Source organism: Malaclemys terrapin, chromosome 8, assembly GCF_027887155.1.
Source record: "Malaclemys terrapin pileata isolate rMalTer1 chromosome 8, rMalTer1.hap1, whole genome shotgun sequence".
NCBI classification, from domain to species: Eukaryota; Metazoa; Chordata; order Testudines; family Emydidae; genus Malaclemys; species Malaclemys terrapin.
In genome coordinates this window covers 95,542,551-95,561,518 of record NC_071512.1, presented here as the reverse complement: position 1 = coordinate 95,561,518, position 18,968 = coordinate 95,542,551, and the positions used below count along the sequence as shown (strand labels likewise).

General features: G+C 40.4%; 1 protein-coding gene and 1 long non-coding RNA gene across 5 annotated transcripts in view; one reads left to right on the top strand and one right to left on the bottom strand.

Annotated features, from left to right (window-relative positions):
• MYSM1 (Myb like, SWIRM and MPN domains 1) overlaps nucleotides 1-15,369 on the bottom strand; it is a 31,536-nt gene extending 16,167 nt beyond the window's left edge. For 2 of the 4 annotated variants that reach the window (XM_054037133.1, XM_054037135.1), the window contains exons 1-9: nucleotides 15,287-15,369; nucleotides 11,732-11,807; nucleotides 11,411-11,481; nucleotides 10,020-10,097; nucleotides 9,864-9,890; nucleotides 9,288-9,366; nucleotides 5,528-5,626; nucleotides 3,482-4,260; nucleotides 1,822-1,952 (exon numbers count right to left, since the gene is read on the bottom strand). In XM_054037133.1, coding sequence (XP_053893108.1) covers nucleotides 1,822-1,952; nucleotides 3,482-4,260; nucleotides 5,528-5,626; nucleotides 9,288-9,366; nucleotides 9,864-9,890; nucleotides 10,020-10,097; nucleotides 11,411-11,481; nucleotides 11,732-11,807; nucleotides 15,287-15,363 — 1,417 coding nt within the window. In that variant the 5' untranslated portion in view covers nucleotides 15,364-15,369. Of the gene's footprint in view, nucleotides 1-1,821; nucleotides 1,953-3,481; nucleotides 4,261-5,527; nucleotides 5,627-9,287; nucleotides 9,367-9,863; nucleotides 9,891-10,019; nucleotides 10,098-11,410; nucleotides 11,482-11,731; nucleotides 11,808-15,278 lie in introns of those variants that run through there. The other 2 variants (XM_054037137.1, XM_054037136.1) reach the window with 2 other exon arrangements.
• Nucleotides 15,370-15,474: 105 nt separating this feature from the next.
• On the top strand, nucleotides 15,475-18,904 carry LOC128841760 (uncharacterized). Its single transcript, XR_008445914.1, has 2 exons — nucleotides 15,475-15,554; nucleotides 17,461-18,904. It is a non-coding gene; the product is annotated as an uncharacterized LOC128841760 (long non-coding RNA).
• The last annotated feature ends 64 nt before the right edge of the window (nucleotides 18,905-18,968 follow it).

Below are 18,968 nucleotides of genomic sequence, written 5' to 3'. Positions count from 1 at the left end.
TAAGCATCCTTAGATGAAATCTGTTCTGTTGTAGAGTATTTACATATGAAACTAGCATACTGAGGAGTTGTATCAAGGACTTCTAGGGATGTCTGATGACCAGATGACACTTAGCGAATTAAAGAGAGGGTCTTCTGTTGTCTCTCCTCAGAAATGGTGTCTCTGATCACTCCTAAAAGCAAAAGTCACTGAGATGGCTAGAGAAGAGTCTTCTGCATGTTCAACAGAAACCCATTATCCCGGATGCAGGTTACAATCTCCTTTAGATGCTGAAGGGTGATCTGAGAGTCTCCTTTTCAGGTTCTAAGTAGGGACAAACATGTACCCCCTTTCTCTTAGAATGCAAGACCACCAGGATCTTTGTGAAGACTTGTGGGGCAGACACTAGTACAAATGGGGGAGCCCTGTACTGAAAATGCTTCCCATTATAACAGAAGGGCAGAAATTTTCAGTGACTCTCCTTGACTATCACATGAAGGTAAGCCTCCTTGAGATTTACTGAAGTCATTAAATACCGGGGTGATAAGAGTCGTAATGATAGACTTTAGTGTTTTCAATCAGAACTTCAGAGACCTGGTGGATTTGCTGAAGGATTTGAGATCTAAGATGGCTCGTGTGCCCATTTTACTTTAGGATCACTAAAAATACCAAGTACACCCCACAAAATCTGTCTTGTTGATACCAGCTGTACCGCCCTAATGCCAAGATGGCTTTTAGTTTTTGGTGTTTGGTTAAGTTGTTTGATCTGGGAAATACTATGAACTTATCTCTGGGGAACTGCTAAATTTGATGGCATAACCCTGTAGAACTGCCCGTAGCATCCATTTGTCCAAAGTACACGTCACCTGTATTTGGGTAAATGTCTGAAGCCTCTTGCCAAGTTAAGAGGTCTTCTTAGAAGTGGGGCCCCAGACATAGTCTGAGGCAAACCTTGCTTAGAAACCCACAGTTCTAGGAGTCTCCAATTAGTCAAATTCAAGATGTTTTTGCTAGTCCAATCCTGGAGGCTTTGCTACAACAAGGAGATCCCATGTTTACCCAGGAGTGGAGGCAGAGAACTCAAGTTATCCACAAAGAGGCTGTCCTTGCCCCAGGCTGACTGTCAATCTTTGCTCTGCCATCAACCAACAGAGTGAGAGGGAACATTGCATAGTACAGATTGTAGGACGTGAGGAGGGGCTGTGAGAATTATGTATGTTCACTCACAAGACAGCTGTGGTTCCTTCAAACTATATACCAGATTAGCTAAAGAAACAGGTTAAACTGCTAATTTTCAATAAGTTATGCTTCTCCCATCTTATGAGAAAGTGCAGTCAATAATCAGAATCCATACTTGAAGACACCAAGTATTTTGAAAATTTAAAAGCAAAACAAAAGCCCAACTTATTTTCTTTCAGAAGGTCTATAATCTTAGAGCCATATTCTGCAACCTTTATACTTACTAATATCTATTCATACAAGTAGTCCATTAGTATTTATATGATGACAAGGGGTGGGAGGTCAAACAGATCAGGACACCATTAGGCGAGGTACCTGCCCCAAAGAGCTTACATGAAATAAGGGTGACTGGACACTTCAGAGAAAAAGGGAGATGGAATGAAGATTACCCACATGGATAGTTTTGATTGGACTGAATGCAGAAGGTACTCAGGAATGAATTTAACTCAAAAAATTCTTTTGAAAATACAGATTTCTCTCTACCTTGATTTTTATACCTCATATAATGTACACAACTTATCAAAATGGTTTCTGACCAATAACAGATACTATTAACATTGTGGTTACAATTTGAATGGATGCAGATTAAAATGTTCTTTTTACCACAGCCAAAGTTAATTGCTCCTATTAACTCCAGGTACGTGTGTATCCGTCCAATACAGTTAACATCACCACAGTTCTTAAGGCCTGGCCGTACTGAAGTCTTATTCAGGTATTTAGGTTTACATCGCTCCCTAAAATAAATCATAGGACATTTTCAAACAAAATAAAATGGATCAGTAAAAATTAAAAGACTAGTTTAACTGTTCTGTGAAGCCATTTGGATTTCCTTGTATTTTTTCTACAGGAATTATTGGGAGATTCTATTTAACATGTGTCACACTCAGACCTAGAATGCTAGTGGTAAACGAGCTTATATTCACCCCCAAAGAGCTACTCATGAAGTAGGATTGTACTGTTTGAGTGGCTGTTTTCTAAAGTACACTCTATGCAAAATAACATAAGGAATAGTCAGAGTACCTATACAGATATCCAAGCTTCAGAGAAAAGTGCTAATTTATGATGGCATTTGAGACTGTGCAGATTTATTCAAATACATGCATAGGGAAAAAGCTATCCACACACAGCATAAAATATAGGCCCTGGAAATGAATGGTGCCAGGGAGCAACAAGTTATTGAAATTAAATGACCTTGTTAAAATAAAATACTTGTTCCCATTCTGTATCACATGTTCTATTGTATTAAACAATTATTTTAAGTAATTGCATAAACAACTTGTATGTTACTGTGTGATAATCCTGTTTTTTTATCCTTCATGCTTATTTACTGCTTTGAAGTCTGTCAAAATTTCCCTAGAAATATGGCAGCTTACAACTACTCTAGAACTAGTGAATAGTTTATCAATTTATAAGGCAATTAACCTAGAGCTGAGAGAATACTGTAACATTTTTAAAGTGAATACAGTTAAACTCAGAAAACAAAGCTACAGGAGAACCAATTGCATGGTGAATTAGCCTGTCACAGTAAAAACATGGGTTCCTTAAAATGGCTCCATGGAGACGAACTGTACAATATTCAAGTCTCTGAATACTGCTCCCTGTTGAGAAGGGCCCATTTAAAAAATGGTTTTACCACTTTTTGCTCTAACATAGCCACTCTTAATAGCTGACTTTTTATAAATTCAGTCTTTCAGTCTCCTACCTGTCCCAGACTGAAGAATGGACACATATTACAGACATCACTAGAGAACAACTTGAGTGGGAATTTTATGTAAGGTCTGAAGGACAGGACCAGAATATAGAAGACATATACCAGACCCATGAATATATTGTTATATGCATCCCATCTACATATCATTACTGTGTGATAAAAATTAAACGTATTGCACTAACCAGTATTACTCTATTTTCTCTTCCCTGTTTGGTAGAATACACTAAATTGACAAAACTAGAGAAATAATTCTAGAATAAATTGTAGCCATGTGTTCTGAAGATCGACACCCATTTTCATAATGCTCCAAAACTTTTTCATTGTTGAAATGTAAAATGCTCCTTTATATTTAAGAAAAAAGTGAAGAGGGGAGGGATATCCCACCTATAGCCAATGCTGTTACTTTTCAATCTTGTGAAAACAGCTAAAATATCAGAAGTTTGGCAGCATTCTGAACTAGGCCATTAATTCCATGTCTGTTCTAACTGCACCAAAACAGCACATCAGCTGTTGAAATGAATGAAATCACAAAATGAAATCAATTGATCTTACCACTGATCCAAAATGTAATTTCTAATTTTCAGATAGCGCTCTGGTGTTTTGGCCTGACGTCCCTCAAAAAATTCTGGAATAGCTTGCTTTTCTTCTCCCAGAATGACATTTCTATCCATTTCCACTTCTTGATCAGGTGGTTTAAGCTCCTCTTCTTCTTCTTGATTTTCTTCATCCAATTGGCAAGACGGATGGAAAAGCATTTCATTAACAACAAAGTCCTTCTGCTCTTCATTATGTTCTTGATCAACGCATTGCTTGGTGTCATCAACAGTCCCTTTTTTGTCTGGCTCACTTTTCTCTGTAAATTCATTAAATTGCAGATAAACTGATTTCACAGATTCATCGCCATTCACGCTCTGTTTCTCAGAGCAGGTGGCTGCAATGTCTGGAAACTCCAGGGCTTCTACCTTGCCTTGCTCAGCCTTTTGAAAGTTGTCTTCTGCAAATTGGGGAATTGCAGAATTGTAGCCGGCAGACCAAAAAGTGTGTTCTCTTCCTCTGGTTTCTTGAATTGGACTCTTCGGAATATCAGTTAATTTAGATTTGCCAGGTTCCAGTGGGGGTGCATGAGAAAACAGCTCATCCATTTCATCCGTGATGTCTACTTCTTCATCATCAGATAACTTTTCAATTTTCACTGCGTTCAGGTTGGGGTCTGCACGGCCCCTCAGGTTTGCAGGTGCCCAGGCCGCCACCTTCTCTCCTTCATCCGCAACAGGAAGACTATTGCTGCTGTACTGACTTTGTTCCTCTTTTTCAGAGTCATCAGTTTTTGCCTTAAAGTATAAATGGAGTATAAGAAAAATTAAGCATTCCCCAATAATGAAGTTTAAATGAAAAAGAACACTATTAAAATCAATGGCATAATCAATTTGGTTCAGACTAGAGGGATCATTAAGTTTTATGTATTAATTTACAAAGCTTGCCTTTTTTAAATTGGGTCCAATGTTCAGCTTTCATTATGTTCTCCTTCAAAGGGCAGTCCTATATTTCATTATTTTATACTTTTATATAAGTATAAATAAAATAAAAGTTTTATATACTATATATATATAAAAGGGATTAAGAAAAGACTGGCTGGCAAAGCTTCCAGACCTGTGGATATCTAGCATTGGAGTTAAAATTCATCTGCTAATTTATATTCTCTCAGCTCATTTTACTTATAAGAAGAAACTATACATTAAGGCAGGGGTAGGCAACCTATGGCACGTGTGCCAAAGGCGGCATGCGAGCTGATTTTCAGTGGCACTCACACCGCCCGGGTCCTGGCCACCGGTCTGGGGGGCTCTGCATTTTAATTTAATTTTAAATGAAGCTTCTTAAACATTTAAAAAGCCTTATTTACTTTACATACAACAATAGTTTAGTTATATATTATAGACTTATAGAAAGAGACCTTCTAAAAACGTTAAAATGTATTACTGGCATGTGAAACTTTAAATTAGAGTGAATAAATGAAGACTCGGCACACCACTTCTGAAAGGTTGTCAACCCCTGCATTAAGGAAATCATCTTCAGGTTTTTCATACTGATTTTTGTTTTAAGAAGTAAAACATCGAAAAAATGCAGACTTTAACGAACTTATGCAGCATTATGGATGTGCGTGACACTTGATATTTAAAATAAGCCCAGTCCAGAGGATACTATAATGTATGTATTTATTAGTAGCTAAAGTATACACAATTGTCTTTTAAAAAAGGTCCCAGAAGAGTTCAGCTGCCAGTGGGAAATGACATTATATTGGACAGTTGCAACTTCTGAGTAGTCAGAGGCCAATCTGTTTTCAATCTAGTAATGTATCCCAAGTATGTGGGTGTCCTATAAACACACCATATTGTTTATTGCTTGTTAGAGGATTTAAAATTCCCAACAAGATTAGAATAATTCCAAACCAGGTCAAATTTCAGATTTAAAAATCAGCAGATAAGCAATATTTCAACAATAATGTCCCATAAATGCATGTTTGCATTCAAAATATATGAGAGGAGCATACTTGCGCCCTACTGCCTTTTTTACTAACAGAAAATGGCATTTCATGTTTACCTTGTTCTTAAAGTACTGCCTGGCATAACTCTTTACTTGTAGAACAGTGCGACTTCCAACCAACTTGGCAATTTTTGTCCATCTTCGGCCAAATTTAGCCTAGTGTGACAAAATAAATTAAAATCAATGAATATTTTCTACATCTAAGTATCATTCTTTATGCAAGGAGAAACTTTTACAGAAGCAATTATTTATTAGAAATAAAAAATACTACTCAATCATTGCAAAAAGTCCTATTACCTAGACACTGGACAGCCAGAAATTATGTTTAAGCACCAAGTATTATGAATTCACTGCCCCTTTATTCGGAGACTCATCAATGGCCTGATCCTGAAAGCACTAAAAAACATACTGGTTATTACCTTAAGGAGTCCCATTGAAGGTAATTAAGTGTTTGCAGGACTGGATCATGCAGTTGTGTAATACTGTAGCACTCTGCATTCCACTCTTGCACACAAAAGAGCGCAACTTACTCAAAGTCTGAACCACAATCTAAATCTGCATCTAAGTTGCTTAAATTAAAAGTTTACTCAGAGAGGAGCTCACAGCATATAGTATGTTGCTACAAAACGGACTGACCTCTTCCCTTTTAAGAGTTAAATACTGAATTATAGAAGTCTCATTAAATTAAAGCACTTCTAAATTTAAATAAGTCTCTTAGAACTCTGGTCCTGCTCTTTCCAAACAGGTCCATAGTTGTACATACCCACCTCATGCCATTTCTTAACTATACCGTATATAAAAAGTAAAAACCCAACAGTTCATATATGTGCACCTTCACTCCAAGTACTCTGAATGAATAAAAGACCAGATTCAGACCCTGATCTCGCAAAGATTTATAAACATGCTTAATTTTATGCACTGAGAGTCCCACCAAAGTCAATGGAACTACTCACAGTATTAACAATATATGTTGAGTTTCTACAGGATTGGGGTCTTTAATTATGCACAAAAGACAATGCTAACGCAACCTCAAGATTAAGATTTTTTTTAAACTTTAAAATATGGTTCTAATTGAAAGTGATTAAAAGTTTCATTGGAGGAAATCAAAATTTATTGAGGGCCCATATCAAATGTGCTCATTTTAAAGTGAAAAGATTATTTTTCCTAACTGCTTACCCTGGGTTCTAAAAGTCAAACTCAGTTCTTTTCTTTACACCCATTACCACTTGTAATAGATAGATACATTGGAGGCCAAATTCCACCCATGCCAAATTCTTCCAGAGTGTCTAAATGCAAATTGACACACATGTATCTGTGCTAGACTGAGGGTGTTATATCATCAGATGAGTGAATCTAATCAGGAAGTTTGCATTGGTTCACCTTAAATGTGAATGTTTACTATGAAGCTATGTCCCCAACAATGTTCCCTCTAATTTTTTCCACCCATGTGTGGAATAAATTTTGTTATGTGCACCAAAGTAATGTGCGGATATGTGCCACCAGTAGAAACAAAATACCTAGATATAATATATATTTTTTAAAAGTTACCAATAGGGATAATTACTCCAGCCAGGACAAGACAGGCATTTTAGAACTCACTACTCAAAGAATTAAATTTAAGTGTAAGAGAGAAATAAAAATTATGAAATGCATAGACCAGTCAAAAAACTAAAACAACACACTTTGAAAGAATATAATTACAGAGAATATATGCGCATTGCAGGAAGTACCAAGAAGTAATAACAACAACAGTGTTGGGAGGTGTGTGACACAGACTGTGTGTGCTGACTGCTCGGGAAGTTTCTGAGAGATGCCCATCTGCTGTCTCTTTAAGGCACTCACTGAAAGCTCTCCTCCTCCTGAACCATGTTCCCCCCCTCCCCTGCTCTGCAGAGATGGGGTACATGGGCCGGGGGGACAGGAGGAGAGAAAGTGTGAGTGAGCTGGCTGCTGGGAAGTCTCTGAGAAACCGTGCGCTGTCTCTTTAAGGCACTCACTCACCCAAAGTCTTGCTCAGACCGCAGAGCTGCTGTGAATCCTGAGCCCTGTCCCCTCTCCCCTGCTCTGTGGAGATGGAGTAGAGGGGCTGGGGGAGGGGGATACCCTGACATTAGCACCCTCCTTCCTACTGCTCTGCACAGCCAGCAGGAGGGTCCCAGGAGCAGCTGCGGGAGCAATGTGGCTGAGAAGCAGTGGGGGGGTTAGAGGGACACCTGAACTCATGCTGCCAGCTGGATCTGTCTGGCTCTGCTAATCAACTGCGTGGCATCTGAATCTCTCCTGGGCAGCCGCCCAACTGCACAGCTTACAGGGAACACAGCCCAATCATTCAAGAAGCTCTCTGCCAGAGGACCGATGTACCTTTGCAGGTCTGGGGTCTAAAGTTACCATGTAGGGAGGCACAATACTTTGCATCCTTCTAAATACTGTTTAAGCAGTGTTACTTTCAATATTCTATAGCAATATGATTTTCAAAGTCAAAGTAGGCCCATTAAAAAGCAATGTCCACTACAACATTCAAAGGCACTACTTGCAAAGGGCTATTTGCTTGACAAAATACAACTTTCTATACCCGGCGATTTCAGTTGAAGAGATGTCGAAAATAAAGTTACAAGAGTTAGATTTTTTTTAATGGCAAAAATGTATTTTTTACGTTGTCTTCATAATTAAAAAATGGATTAAATATTTTTGCTCAAACTTTCAAGACAATATTAATCTTTTGAAGAAACCAGGGCTGAAAAACTTTTACCTGCCAGGCCAACATTTGCTGAAGTTATGAACAACTCAAACATGGAATTAGAATAGAAATACTACAGCAGCCTTTACTTTAGCTGCTGTTAGTGCACCTTCTATAATATAAGCTTTAAAAAGAAAAGCATGCTTACAAAAATCATTAGACGTAATCATTGCAATGACACTACAAGAACACAACTTGCAATCATCCATCCAAGTAGTAATTAAGACTAATTCTGCTGTGTTTTACGTGTCAGATTAGATATATCGTCCAAAGAACAGCAAAGCCTTCTGTTTTCAAGCAAAGAACTAGCAAAGCCTTGCTAAAAATCAATGAGACTGGAAAGGTCCAGGGATTCACCCACCTGGATCTCCTTGCATTGTCAGAGGCCTGTGTCTGTTTATTGTCATTTTTTCGCAGAGCAGCAGGTAAGAGAAAAATATTTTTAGAAAATCTGACTGGAAGTCACAAAAGTTAGCAGGACGATTCAGAAACTGGTGTATTTATTACATACGTTACAGTAATGTCTAGAGGCAACAGCCAGGCTGGGGTCCCACTGTGCTGTACTCTACACCAACATATAAAAAAAGCCCCAAAGTGCGTACATTAGTGTCTGGGGAAAAATGTTTTTTCAGTTTACTAGATTTCAAGGCACCCCTTCATGTTTGACACTTCCTTTGTAAACTACAGCACTGCTATTGTAACACTGCAATAGACAAATCAGTAGACCGTGGGACAGTCTAAGGCCCAAATCCTGCAACTGGATCTGGGCAGGCAGACCCTTGTGAACAAACCAAGCTATGCGGACTTCGATGGAGATTCACAAACACAGATGTGACTGTGTGACCAGGGCCTACGTGTGCCTGATTTACCATCCCATTGTTAACAATTGGAAATTATTTTTAACAAGTTAAAAATGAAAAATTAGCAACTTAGTGCACTGCAGTTATTTTTATTTTGCAATGAGAACGCCATTCTTTTTTTTTTTATGAATAAAGGTTAATATTGCATTTATTTTTTAAAATGAGCTCGTTTTTTTGTTTTGTTTACAGAAAATTGAACACTGAAAAATACAATATTTACCAGTCCTTGTTCAAATAGCTCTTTTTCTTCTATTGTCCACTTTACTGAGCCGCTTGCTGATTTTGTAGGTGAGCGAACCCTAAAAGAATAAGAAAATACAAGTGCCTTTTTCATGAATGCACATCTCCAAAAGATTACAACAATTTCTGAAACGTGGATTATTATACTTCTTTAACGGAAACTTAGGGGATTTGTTTTAAACTTTTATACTTTTGATGAGAGAACTAATTCTGGAAGGCTTTTGTATTACAGAAGTTAATTCAAAGCAGCACAACTTATTTTGCAGAGGGTTGTGTCTGGGGGGGACAGGCAACAAGGAAACTGCAAGCAGTAGAAAGCCAACTGTAATTGTTCTTTTTTGTGATGTGGACATATCCTTCAGAAATCAAGTTAATTTAATACAGGCCATTTAACAGTCAAAAGGCAATGTCCCTTTAACAATCTTACACAACCAAAGAAACAAGACTAAAGGTTAAAGGGGAGGTACAACTGACTTTTTATGTTAGTGTTCTTTTTCATTTATGTTAAGTTAAAGAGCACTTAAAAATACAACTCAATTATTCAAAAAGTACATACATGACTTTTCCTGTTTTCTTATGTGGACTGTAAAACAAAAACAAAAAAAATGGTGACTGCTGATCTTAGCAAATATATACATTTCAAAGACAGTCTCATTCCTGCCCCAAATTTCTACTATTCCATCATTTCTTTTCCCCTCAACAGCAATTTTACCTTTTCACAGACTTTTTGTCACCTTCCTTTTGATCAAGCCATATTTTTTCTGGAAGTGATTTATTAGATAAGTAATACCTGCAACCTTTACTAAGGAATTTTTGGATACAAAGAACAGAACTATATGCATGCAAAAATTCTGATAAAATTGCCACTGGTTTAAAATACTATTGCGTTAAACAAAGGAGGAAGTGACTGTTTGACTTTGTAAACCAAATACTCGCATTATTTCTAATAAACTAGCCATTCTGCTTCCTCCACAGCCTGTTTTCCCTTATGACTTTGACACAGTAGTAGGACATTTTCTTCTCATCAATATCAAACACTACAGCCTTTTTGCAATTCAAGTCTGAATAATTTATTCCCTTGGTAAAAATATTCTGTACTGACACTTTGTTGTTCCTCTGTAAAGTACTTTATTTCAAAGAAAAAAGGACAGGAAAACAGAGGTAACTCACATTTGTTAATATGGTCACCTAGCCAGCTAACTGGGATTAAGTATCTCAGCAATATTAGGAGCTCTCATATTGTCAAGAAGCATGAAGTGTTTCTCAGAAGTGGCATTAAAAGAGCTCTTGCAATGAATGGATATTTTTTTTACCACCAAAGATATGAGTGAATGTTAAGTGGAAAAAAAACCAGGAGAATCATGAAGTTAGGGATGCGTATATGAACTTTATGGATGTGTATATGAAAATTCCCTTGAAATAAAATACTTTGCAGTTATATAAACTCTGTCATCTGAGAAATGAAATGTGCTTTATATGCATTAATAATCATCACAACAGCCATCTGTGGTATTACTACTAAACTCATTTTAAAGATGGGAAACTGGCACAAAAAGGTTAAGGGTACATCTATGCTGCAAAGAAAAACCCGTGGCACCAACTCTCAGAACCTAATCAATTGACTCAGGCTTGTGGAACTAGGGCTGAGGGGCTAAAAATAGCAGTGTAGAAGATTCCCACCCGGGCTGGAACCTGGGTTCTGAAACCCATAAGGAGGGAGGGTCTCAGAGTCTAGGCTCCAGCCCGAGTAGAACCATCCACTGCTATTTTTATCTCTACAACCTGAGCTCCATGAGCCCAAGTCAATTGACCCAGGCTCTGAAACTTGGTGTAGCAGGTGTTTTATGGCAGTGTAGACATACCCTCTGAGACTCGCCAAAGCCTGAGGAAGCTGAGGGTTGCAGAGTGGCTGAGCAGGGTACTGAATTCAGGTGTATTATCTCATACTTCCATGCTCTAACTACTGGAGCACAGTGCTTCAAGTTCAGTAAACACTAATCTCTTTTAAAAGAATCCACTATATATCTGCTTCCTACTAGAACAGAGGATTTTATATTGCCCTAGGAAAGGAACAGACATATAAGCAATTTGATAAAAGGATACTCTTCTTCCAACAACATTTTCTCAATGACGGCCCTGTTCTCTTCACTAATGTTGCTATCCAGTGTCCATGGCTGGAAATGACAGACACATTTTTCAATTATTTTCTTTGACACACAAATATCTAACACTTCCTCTAAAGCAAAGCCAATCACAGGGGTGGTTTTTGTTGTTGTTGTTTTTTTTAAAGATAAAAACATTAATTTATGTTCTCAAGTGGCTGGGGAATAAATACAAAGTTTTGAAAATCTCTGTGAAAGATGTACCATTCATTTAAAACAGACAAACCAACCAAAAAGTCTTTATTGCCTATAAATTACTTACAAGGCCATTATCCGTTCTCCAAGATGAATCAAGGTAGTGATCTTGCAATAAGCCAGAAGCTATATTTTCATAGTCTCTGTAATAAAATTTTCAATCATTTTAAAGAAGGAAAAAAAAGATCTGAAAGCTCATATCATCAATAATGCAAACACTTTTATAGTGTTACTTGTATTCATTAACATAAGAATAACACAGAGATTCTAAAATTAAAAGAGGTCATTTATATTTTGTAGAAATATTATGTAGGCCCAGCCTTTCATAACATTTCCATTGAGCAAAGTGTAAATGAACCCCTCACAGAAAGGGACCTAACCTTTTCTTTAATATTTTTCAAACTGTTAGGGCTCTTACTAACAGTAGTATCTCTCTCTTCGTGTTGTAGAATCATGCATAAAGTATCAGCAAAATCAATTTCTGTTTTACTGAAAAGTTAAAAATTTTCTTCCAAAAGAGACTGAAAAGAAAGTGGGAGCAAAGCTGTGAAGTATAAATACATAACACAGGCACCAGAGTCTCGTAGTTGTTAGAAGACAGAAGTTTTATTTTCAGCTGTCATGCCTTCTTGCTTGATCCTCATTTAACCTCTGTCCCTCAATTTCCCCAGGTGTAAAATAGAAACAACCCCCTTGGTAAAGGTCCAAGATCCCTGTAGGAAAGCTACTATTTTAGAAAAATGTAATTCTTAAGGATAATCAAATATCAGTCTTTAATAAAACTGGTAACCAGGGCCGGCGCAACCAATTAGGTGACCTAGGCAGTCGCCTAGGATGCTACAATTTGGGGGGCGGCGACTGCGGCAGTATTTCGGCGGTGGGACATTCCGCCACCTCTGTGGGGGGAGGCATTTCGGGGCGGGACCTTCCGCCGCCTCGGGCGGCAGAAAAGCTGGCGGCGCTCCTGCTGATAACCTTCACATGTACTAGTATTTAGGGCACAGCAGTACGATGTGATACCTCATGGCATTAATACTTTAAGAAACCCAGAAACAAGTCCTATGGTTATAGAAGCTCTCACTTTAGTATATTGCATATATTGTATATGCTAAGTAAGCTAGTGGAAGCTGAGGGAACACTCTGGACTACTAAGTTTTTTTTTTTGTTTAGCTGCATTAAGTAAGAAATTACTGTAATTGAGAGGAAAATGGGCAATTCCTATGAGAACTGTTTTGGAAAATATTATGTATTCTTAAAATCTTTTATATTCCCCTTCAGAAAGGGACAAATATTCTGAAAGTATTCTGAGTTTAAGATGCTGCTGCTGTGTGAAGAATAAACACATCAGCATTTGATTCACTTAGAAGCCATCATTTGAGGTTGATGATGAGGGTAAAGTATCGTCACCTTCCGCTAAGCATAAAAAATTGCACTGAGATTACAAAAGGAGAAAGAGACGGAGGATTGTGGGGTCCAACTGCACATGCAAATCCTTTCAATAAAGGGAAAGCAAAATGCTAAAGTGCCTGGACTTCCTTTGTGACCATAAAAAGTAACAACGAGTAAAGAGTTTTTTAAACTTCACAGAATCATTGAAAGAGATGGAGAAAAACTATTAGCTCATTTACCCCAACATCCTGTCACTGCAGGATTGTTATATCGGTCATTGCTTTGTCCAGTCTAATCTGGTCATTTTCAGGGCAAGTCTACAAATAAAAAGCGGCAGCGCTGTAGCTGCACCGATGTAGCATATTTTTGAGAATGCTATTATGTTTCTCCTGTTGGGGTATTTCACCTCCTCAAGAGGCGGTAGCTATGTTGACAGGAGAAACTTTCCTGTCAGCATAGTCCTGTCTACACCAGGGGTTAGGTCAGTATAACTGCGTCACTCAGAGGTGTGGATTTTTCACATCCTGAGCGACATAGTTATACTGATATAAGTTTGTCATCTAGACCCGACCTAAGTGAGGCAATTACTATCGTCCTGGGGAAATTACCATACAAACTGACATTTTACTGTTGGAAAACATTCCCTGATAATCAGCATAAGATTTCCTTAGTTCAACTTCATCCAATTACTAGGAAACTCATCCTTCCCTGAAAACAGTTATTAGCCATGTGCCCCCCTGAGATGGTGCTGAAAACAGTTTAACCGATAAACAAGACTAAACTCTTTTCTCCCACCAGTTCCAGGTATCCCACTGGAGACAATATATCAGTTTCTTAGAGTGGAGAAAGCTCTAATTATAGGCCCCCTTGGTACATACAAAAAAAAAAAAAAAAAAAAAAATTATCTTCCTACATAAAATACATTTGACCCAGAACACCATTTTCAGAAATATACAAAAAATGTGATTTTAGGCATCAGAAAATTTGAGAACCATGAAGATGGGCAATGCATGCAATAAACACCCCACGTTACACACATCCCACATGGGCTCCTTCTGCAAAAGGGTTTTATTTTATAAAGCACCTGTCACACACACTATGGCTTGGCCTACACTGAAAAGTTATATTGGCATATGTATGTCAGTCAGAGGTGTGAAAAAACACACCCGACTGAGGTATCTATGCCAACAAAACCCCAATGGGGATGCACCATGTTGACAGAGGAGGGCTTCTATTGACATAGCTAACTTTGATCAGGGAGGTGGTGTTCTATGCAGACAGAAAAACTTGTGATGGCAAAGGCTGTCTTTATACTACAGGACTATGCCTCAATAGCTATGCAGGTGTAGTCTCCGTAGTGTAGACATACTCTTCATCCCGAAGTTGCTCTGGAGAGTTCAGTATAGATGCAGAAGCAGATTATTAATACGAGCAAGAGAAAAATTAAGACGTCTGAAACAGGAAAGGTGAGACAAGTGAAGTAGAGCTACACATGGGCAGCTCATATTCAGTTTTGCCAACTCTCACGTCTTGCCATATTTTTCATAAAGCTCCAGCTTCTGGATTCACGTCCTTCGCTCAGAATCTCCGTTTCCATTTGAAACCAGAAGGGAAGTTTCTAACCCTTATGGTTGCACCCAAGGCTCAAAAAACACGACCCGAATGGCCCCATGAAGACTCAGAAACCAGGCGGTAAACAAAACTGGCCCAGAATTTATTGTTCTTTTTCAAAACCGTTTCTTTCACACCAAGCTCATGGTGTTTGAGGCCTGACTCTGGCTTTTCACACGCCTGGGGCAGCCAATGGCGTTTCTATGGCACCTTCTGCCCCAAGCGCTCTCCGCCGGGGTCCCTGACACACCGAAGCGCAGGGCCGGTGGAGGGGGAGGGGGCGATACCCTGGCCGCTCCCGCGCCCCCCGTCTGACGGGCTGTGCCATGGGAGGATGCCCTGGCCCTGCCGCCCCGGGGGAAAGGCCGGTTCCCACCCCGACATCCCCTCGCCCGTGCGCTGTCCAGCCAGGCCGCCTCCGCACGAGGGGCGCCCGCGGCCTGCAGCCGCGCCAGGCTCCCCGCCGCGGGGCCACGCTGCGAGGGGGCTGAAGAGAAGCGAGCCCCGATCTCCCCACAGGGGCCAGGGGGAGTCTCCCCGCGGGTGAGCGGCGTCTCGGGGGGAGGAGAGCTGAGCTCTCCCGGGGGCGGAGTCTCCCCCGCCCGCTCGCTCACTCGCTCACCCCCGCAGCGCCCCGCCGGCCGCGGCTGCTGCCGCATCCCCTTCGACGTCCACATCCGCCTCCTCCGCAGCCGCCATGATTCCGCCCCGGCCGCCGTCTGATCGCGCGAGAGAGGCGGGGCCTCAGGACCACCACCCCCGCAGACCCGCCCCTCCATGCAAATGAGCAGGCGCAAAACTGGGAGCATGCGCAGGGCAACGTTTGAAGCCGCGCCCGACGCTCACGCTGCTGCTTCTATGATTCCATTTCTACCCTCTTCGCTTCATCAGTCAGTATCTGCCTCTGCCGCCTGGCGGAGGAGCGGGGCGGGGGTGGAGGGGCAAACACGGGGAGAAAGAGGAGCGACTCCCTAAGGGAAGGGGAAGAGAGGGGCAAATACCCAGGGGAGGGGGAAGAGAGGGGCAAATCCCCGGGGGGGGGAGAGGGGCAAATACCCAGGGGAGGGGGAAGAGAGGGGCAAATCCCCGGGGGGGGGAGAGGGGCAAATACCCAGGGGAGGGGGAAGAGAGGGGCAAATCCCCGGGGGGGGGAGAGGGGCAAATACCCAGGGGAGGCGGAAGAGCGGGGCAAATACTAGAGGAGAGGGGGCAAATACCCAGGGGAGGGGGGAAGAGAGGTAAATAGCCAGGGGAGAGGGGGAAGAGAGGGGCAAATAGCCAGGGGAGAGGGGGAAGAGAGACAAATACCCAGGGGAGGAGAGAAGAAAGGGGGCAAATACCAGGGGAAGGGGGAAGAGAAGGGTAAATACCCAGGGGAGGGGAAGAAGAAAAAGGTGTAGGAGCTCAGGTTTGTTGCTGATTCCCCCCACCACACACACAGCTCCAGCTCACCCTCTGATGTTCATCCCCAGATGTTCAAATCTAGCACCCTCCCTTCAGAATAGGTCTCCTCCCAATTCACCAGCCCTGTGTTTCCCCTACCTCTGCCACATCTTGCTAACAGCAGGGTAGAAGTGCTGTGCAATTGAAACAGTGGCTGTGGAGCACACAGTTCAGTTCGCCTTTCTGCTCCACTTGGAGCTGTTTGAATCCTAAATCAGAGTCACTATGGCTGGAGTTGAAAGTGTCAAAGACTTGGAAGTAGATTAGGCTTTTGGCAGGTTTAAGAACTGGTCTGGTCTAAGTCATTTCCTACTGATGTAGTTAGAATAGTGCGAACTTCTAAAGTAGGCATTGTAAGGTGCCAACCACAAGGGGGACCTGCTTCTACTGCAATATGAATAACAGGAGTACTTGTGGCACCTTAGAGACTAACAAATTTATTAGAGCATAAGCTTTCGTGGACTACAGCCCACTTCTTCGGATGCATATAGACTATATGCATAGACTATATGCATCCGAAGAAGTGGGCTGTAGTCCACGAAAGCTTATGCTCTAATAAATTTGTTAGTCTCTAAGGTGCCACAACTACTCCTGTTCTTCTTTTTGCGGATACAGACTAACACGGCTGTTACTCTGAAACTTGCAATATGAATAGTACTGCAACAATATAAAGCAGAGCTTATATCAATGCAGTTTATTCCACTAGTTATCTACATTAGTGTCTACATCAATATTGTTACAGTGGTGCAAATTATTCCAATGTAGGCAAGACCCTGGTCTTCCTTTCACTATCCAACAGTGCACAAAAGGGGGTTGGAAATCTGAATCCACTGCTTCTCAGTCATATGCTTCCCAGAACTAAGGGACAGGTACCCAGAGAGCACTCTAACTGAAACAGTTTAGGACAGTGCTAATGTGGATATGAGGCAAAGGTTCTGATTCAGCCTGGCTAGTGTAGATTGCTGAATAGTTTGTGCTTTAACTGGTTCAATAATGAATGATGCAAGTCAGTAGTGTATATACAGCATAAGTGAATGATCATGGGCATAGAGGACATTAGAAACAGAATTGGAGGTCAGGAATTCCTGTCCAAAGCGAGTCTTGCTAACATAGCTACTCCCAAGCATGACCTTACTGTAGTAAGCCATACCAGTGCGCGTAACTTCTTACATCAGTGCAGCACATCTACAGTAAGGGTTTCCATCTGTGCAGCTATATCAATGTATCCTGCAAAAAAAAAAAAAAAAAAAAAAAGCATCTGGCCAGGTGCACTTTCTAGCCTTTTTATAAATTTAACCTAAATAAATAAATGAAATAGAGAATACTTGGTTAAAATGTGCTCCATTCCCTTAGGTGCATCTTTCGATTTGTGAAGGCATCAGCTTGTAATACAATGGGAGTTCCTGACCAGTGAAGGGATATTTAGCATTGTCTTCTCTGAATGGAAAATGAAAAACCACTCCAGCTGTCTGCCGTCATTGTAGGGATTGCCAGTGAGCCCAGCCAAGAGGGGAATGTGGGCTGGCTTGGCTAGAGTGAATTACTACATCCCAAGAAGAGTGATCTCTAAGAAGTCTTATGCTCTAGGATGATCAAAGACTCCACTCACCCTGGGCTGAGACTATGAACCTTGGCTATGAAATGCTCCTGTTGTCTTGGAATAAAACTCTGGCACAAGGAGTTCTTTCACTTTCATTGGAAGTGAGGCTGTGAGAAGCTTTTTGTTTTAATTTAGGGAGCTCTAGCTGCATGAAGCCTCTTTCCTCTGGTTATTTGAGTTTCAAACCCTGGATGAATTGTTTTTTTCAGATGGCCTTGGCTTTCCAGATCTGTTTTTCAGTTCCATAAGAGACCTTTTACCCTTTGCGCTAAATTAGATCAACAGTGATAATGATGGGGATGGAAAATACAGCCAGGGTAAGGATCATTATCAGGTAAAACATGACTTCAGATTTGGTTCTATTAGAAAGCTTTTATACAATTACCAACCAATAAAAATATGTCCAATTTAAAGAAAAATCCACAGGAAATACTAAAATTAACGAACACTTCACTGCAGTATATGCAGTCTAAACATTGCAGCTTTGTGCTAGAACATGTGAGCTTGAAAGAAACTCATTACAAACAACTGTGAAACTGAGTAGTGTGTTTTCATTGTCCATGCTGAGAAAAGCAAAAAGTAAACAAACAGCATAGATCAGGGGTAGGCAACCTATGGCATGTGAGCCAAAGGCGGCACGTGAGCTGATTTTCAGTGGCACTCGCACTGGCCGGATCCTGGTCACCGGTCCGGGGGGGCTCTGCATTTTAATTTAATTTTAAATGAAGCTTCTTAAACATTTTAAAAACCTTATTTACTTTACATACAACAATAGTTTAGTTATATATTATAGACTTATAGAAAGAGACCTTCTGAAAATGTTAAAATGTATTACCGGCACGCGAAACCTTAAATCAGAGTGAATAAATGAAGACTCAGCACACCACTTCTGAAAGGTTACCAACCCCTGGCATAGAGAGTGACATATAAAATGAAAATGTATTTTTATAATCTTAGTTGCTGTTTGTAACATAGGAAAGGAAATTTGTGTAACAAACATGATTTTAACCAAACACTAACATTTTAATTAAACTTAAATATACTGGTTAATATTGTATTTGAATATTTAGCACTTTTTGACTAACCTCAACCGTAACTAGCCAACCGCAACCATTCAAAAATCTTGAGTCAGGCCCCAGAAAATCGTGTTAAAAGTCCTGATTTTAAAAAATAATAAATCTAGGATTCTTATTTTCATTCTGATTTTTGAGCCTGTCATGTTCACTTTTTCAAGCTTTACTTTTCAACAGCAAGGGGCTAG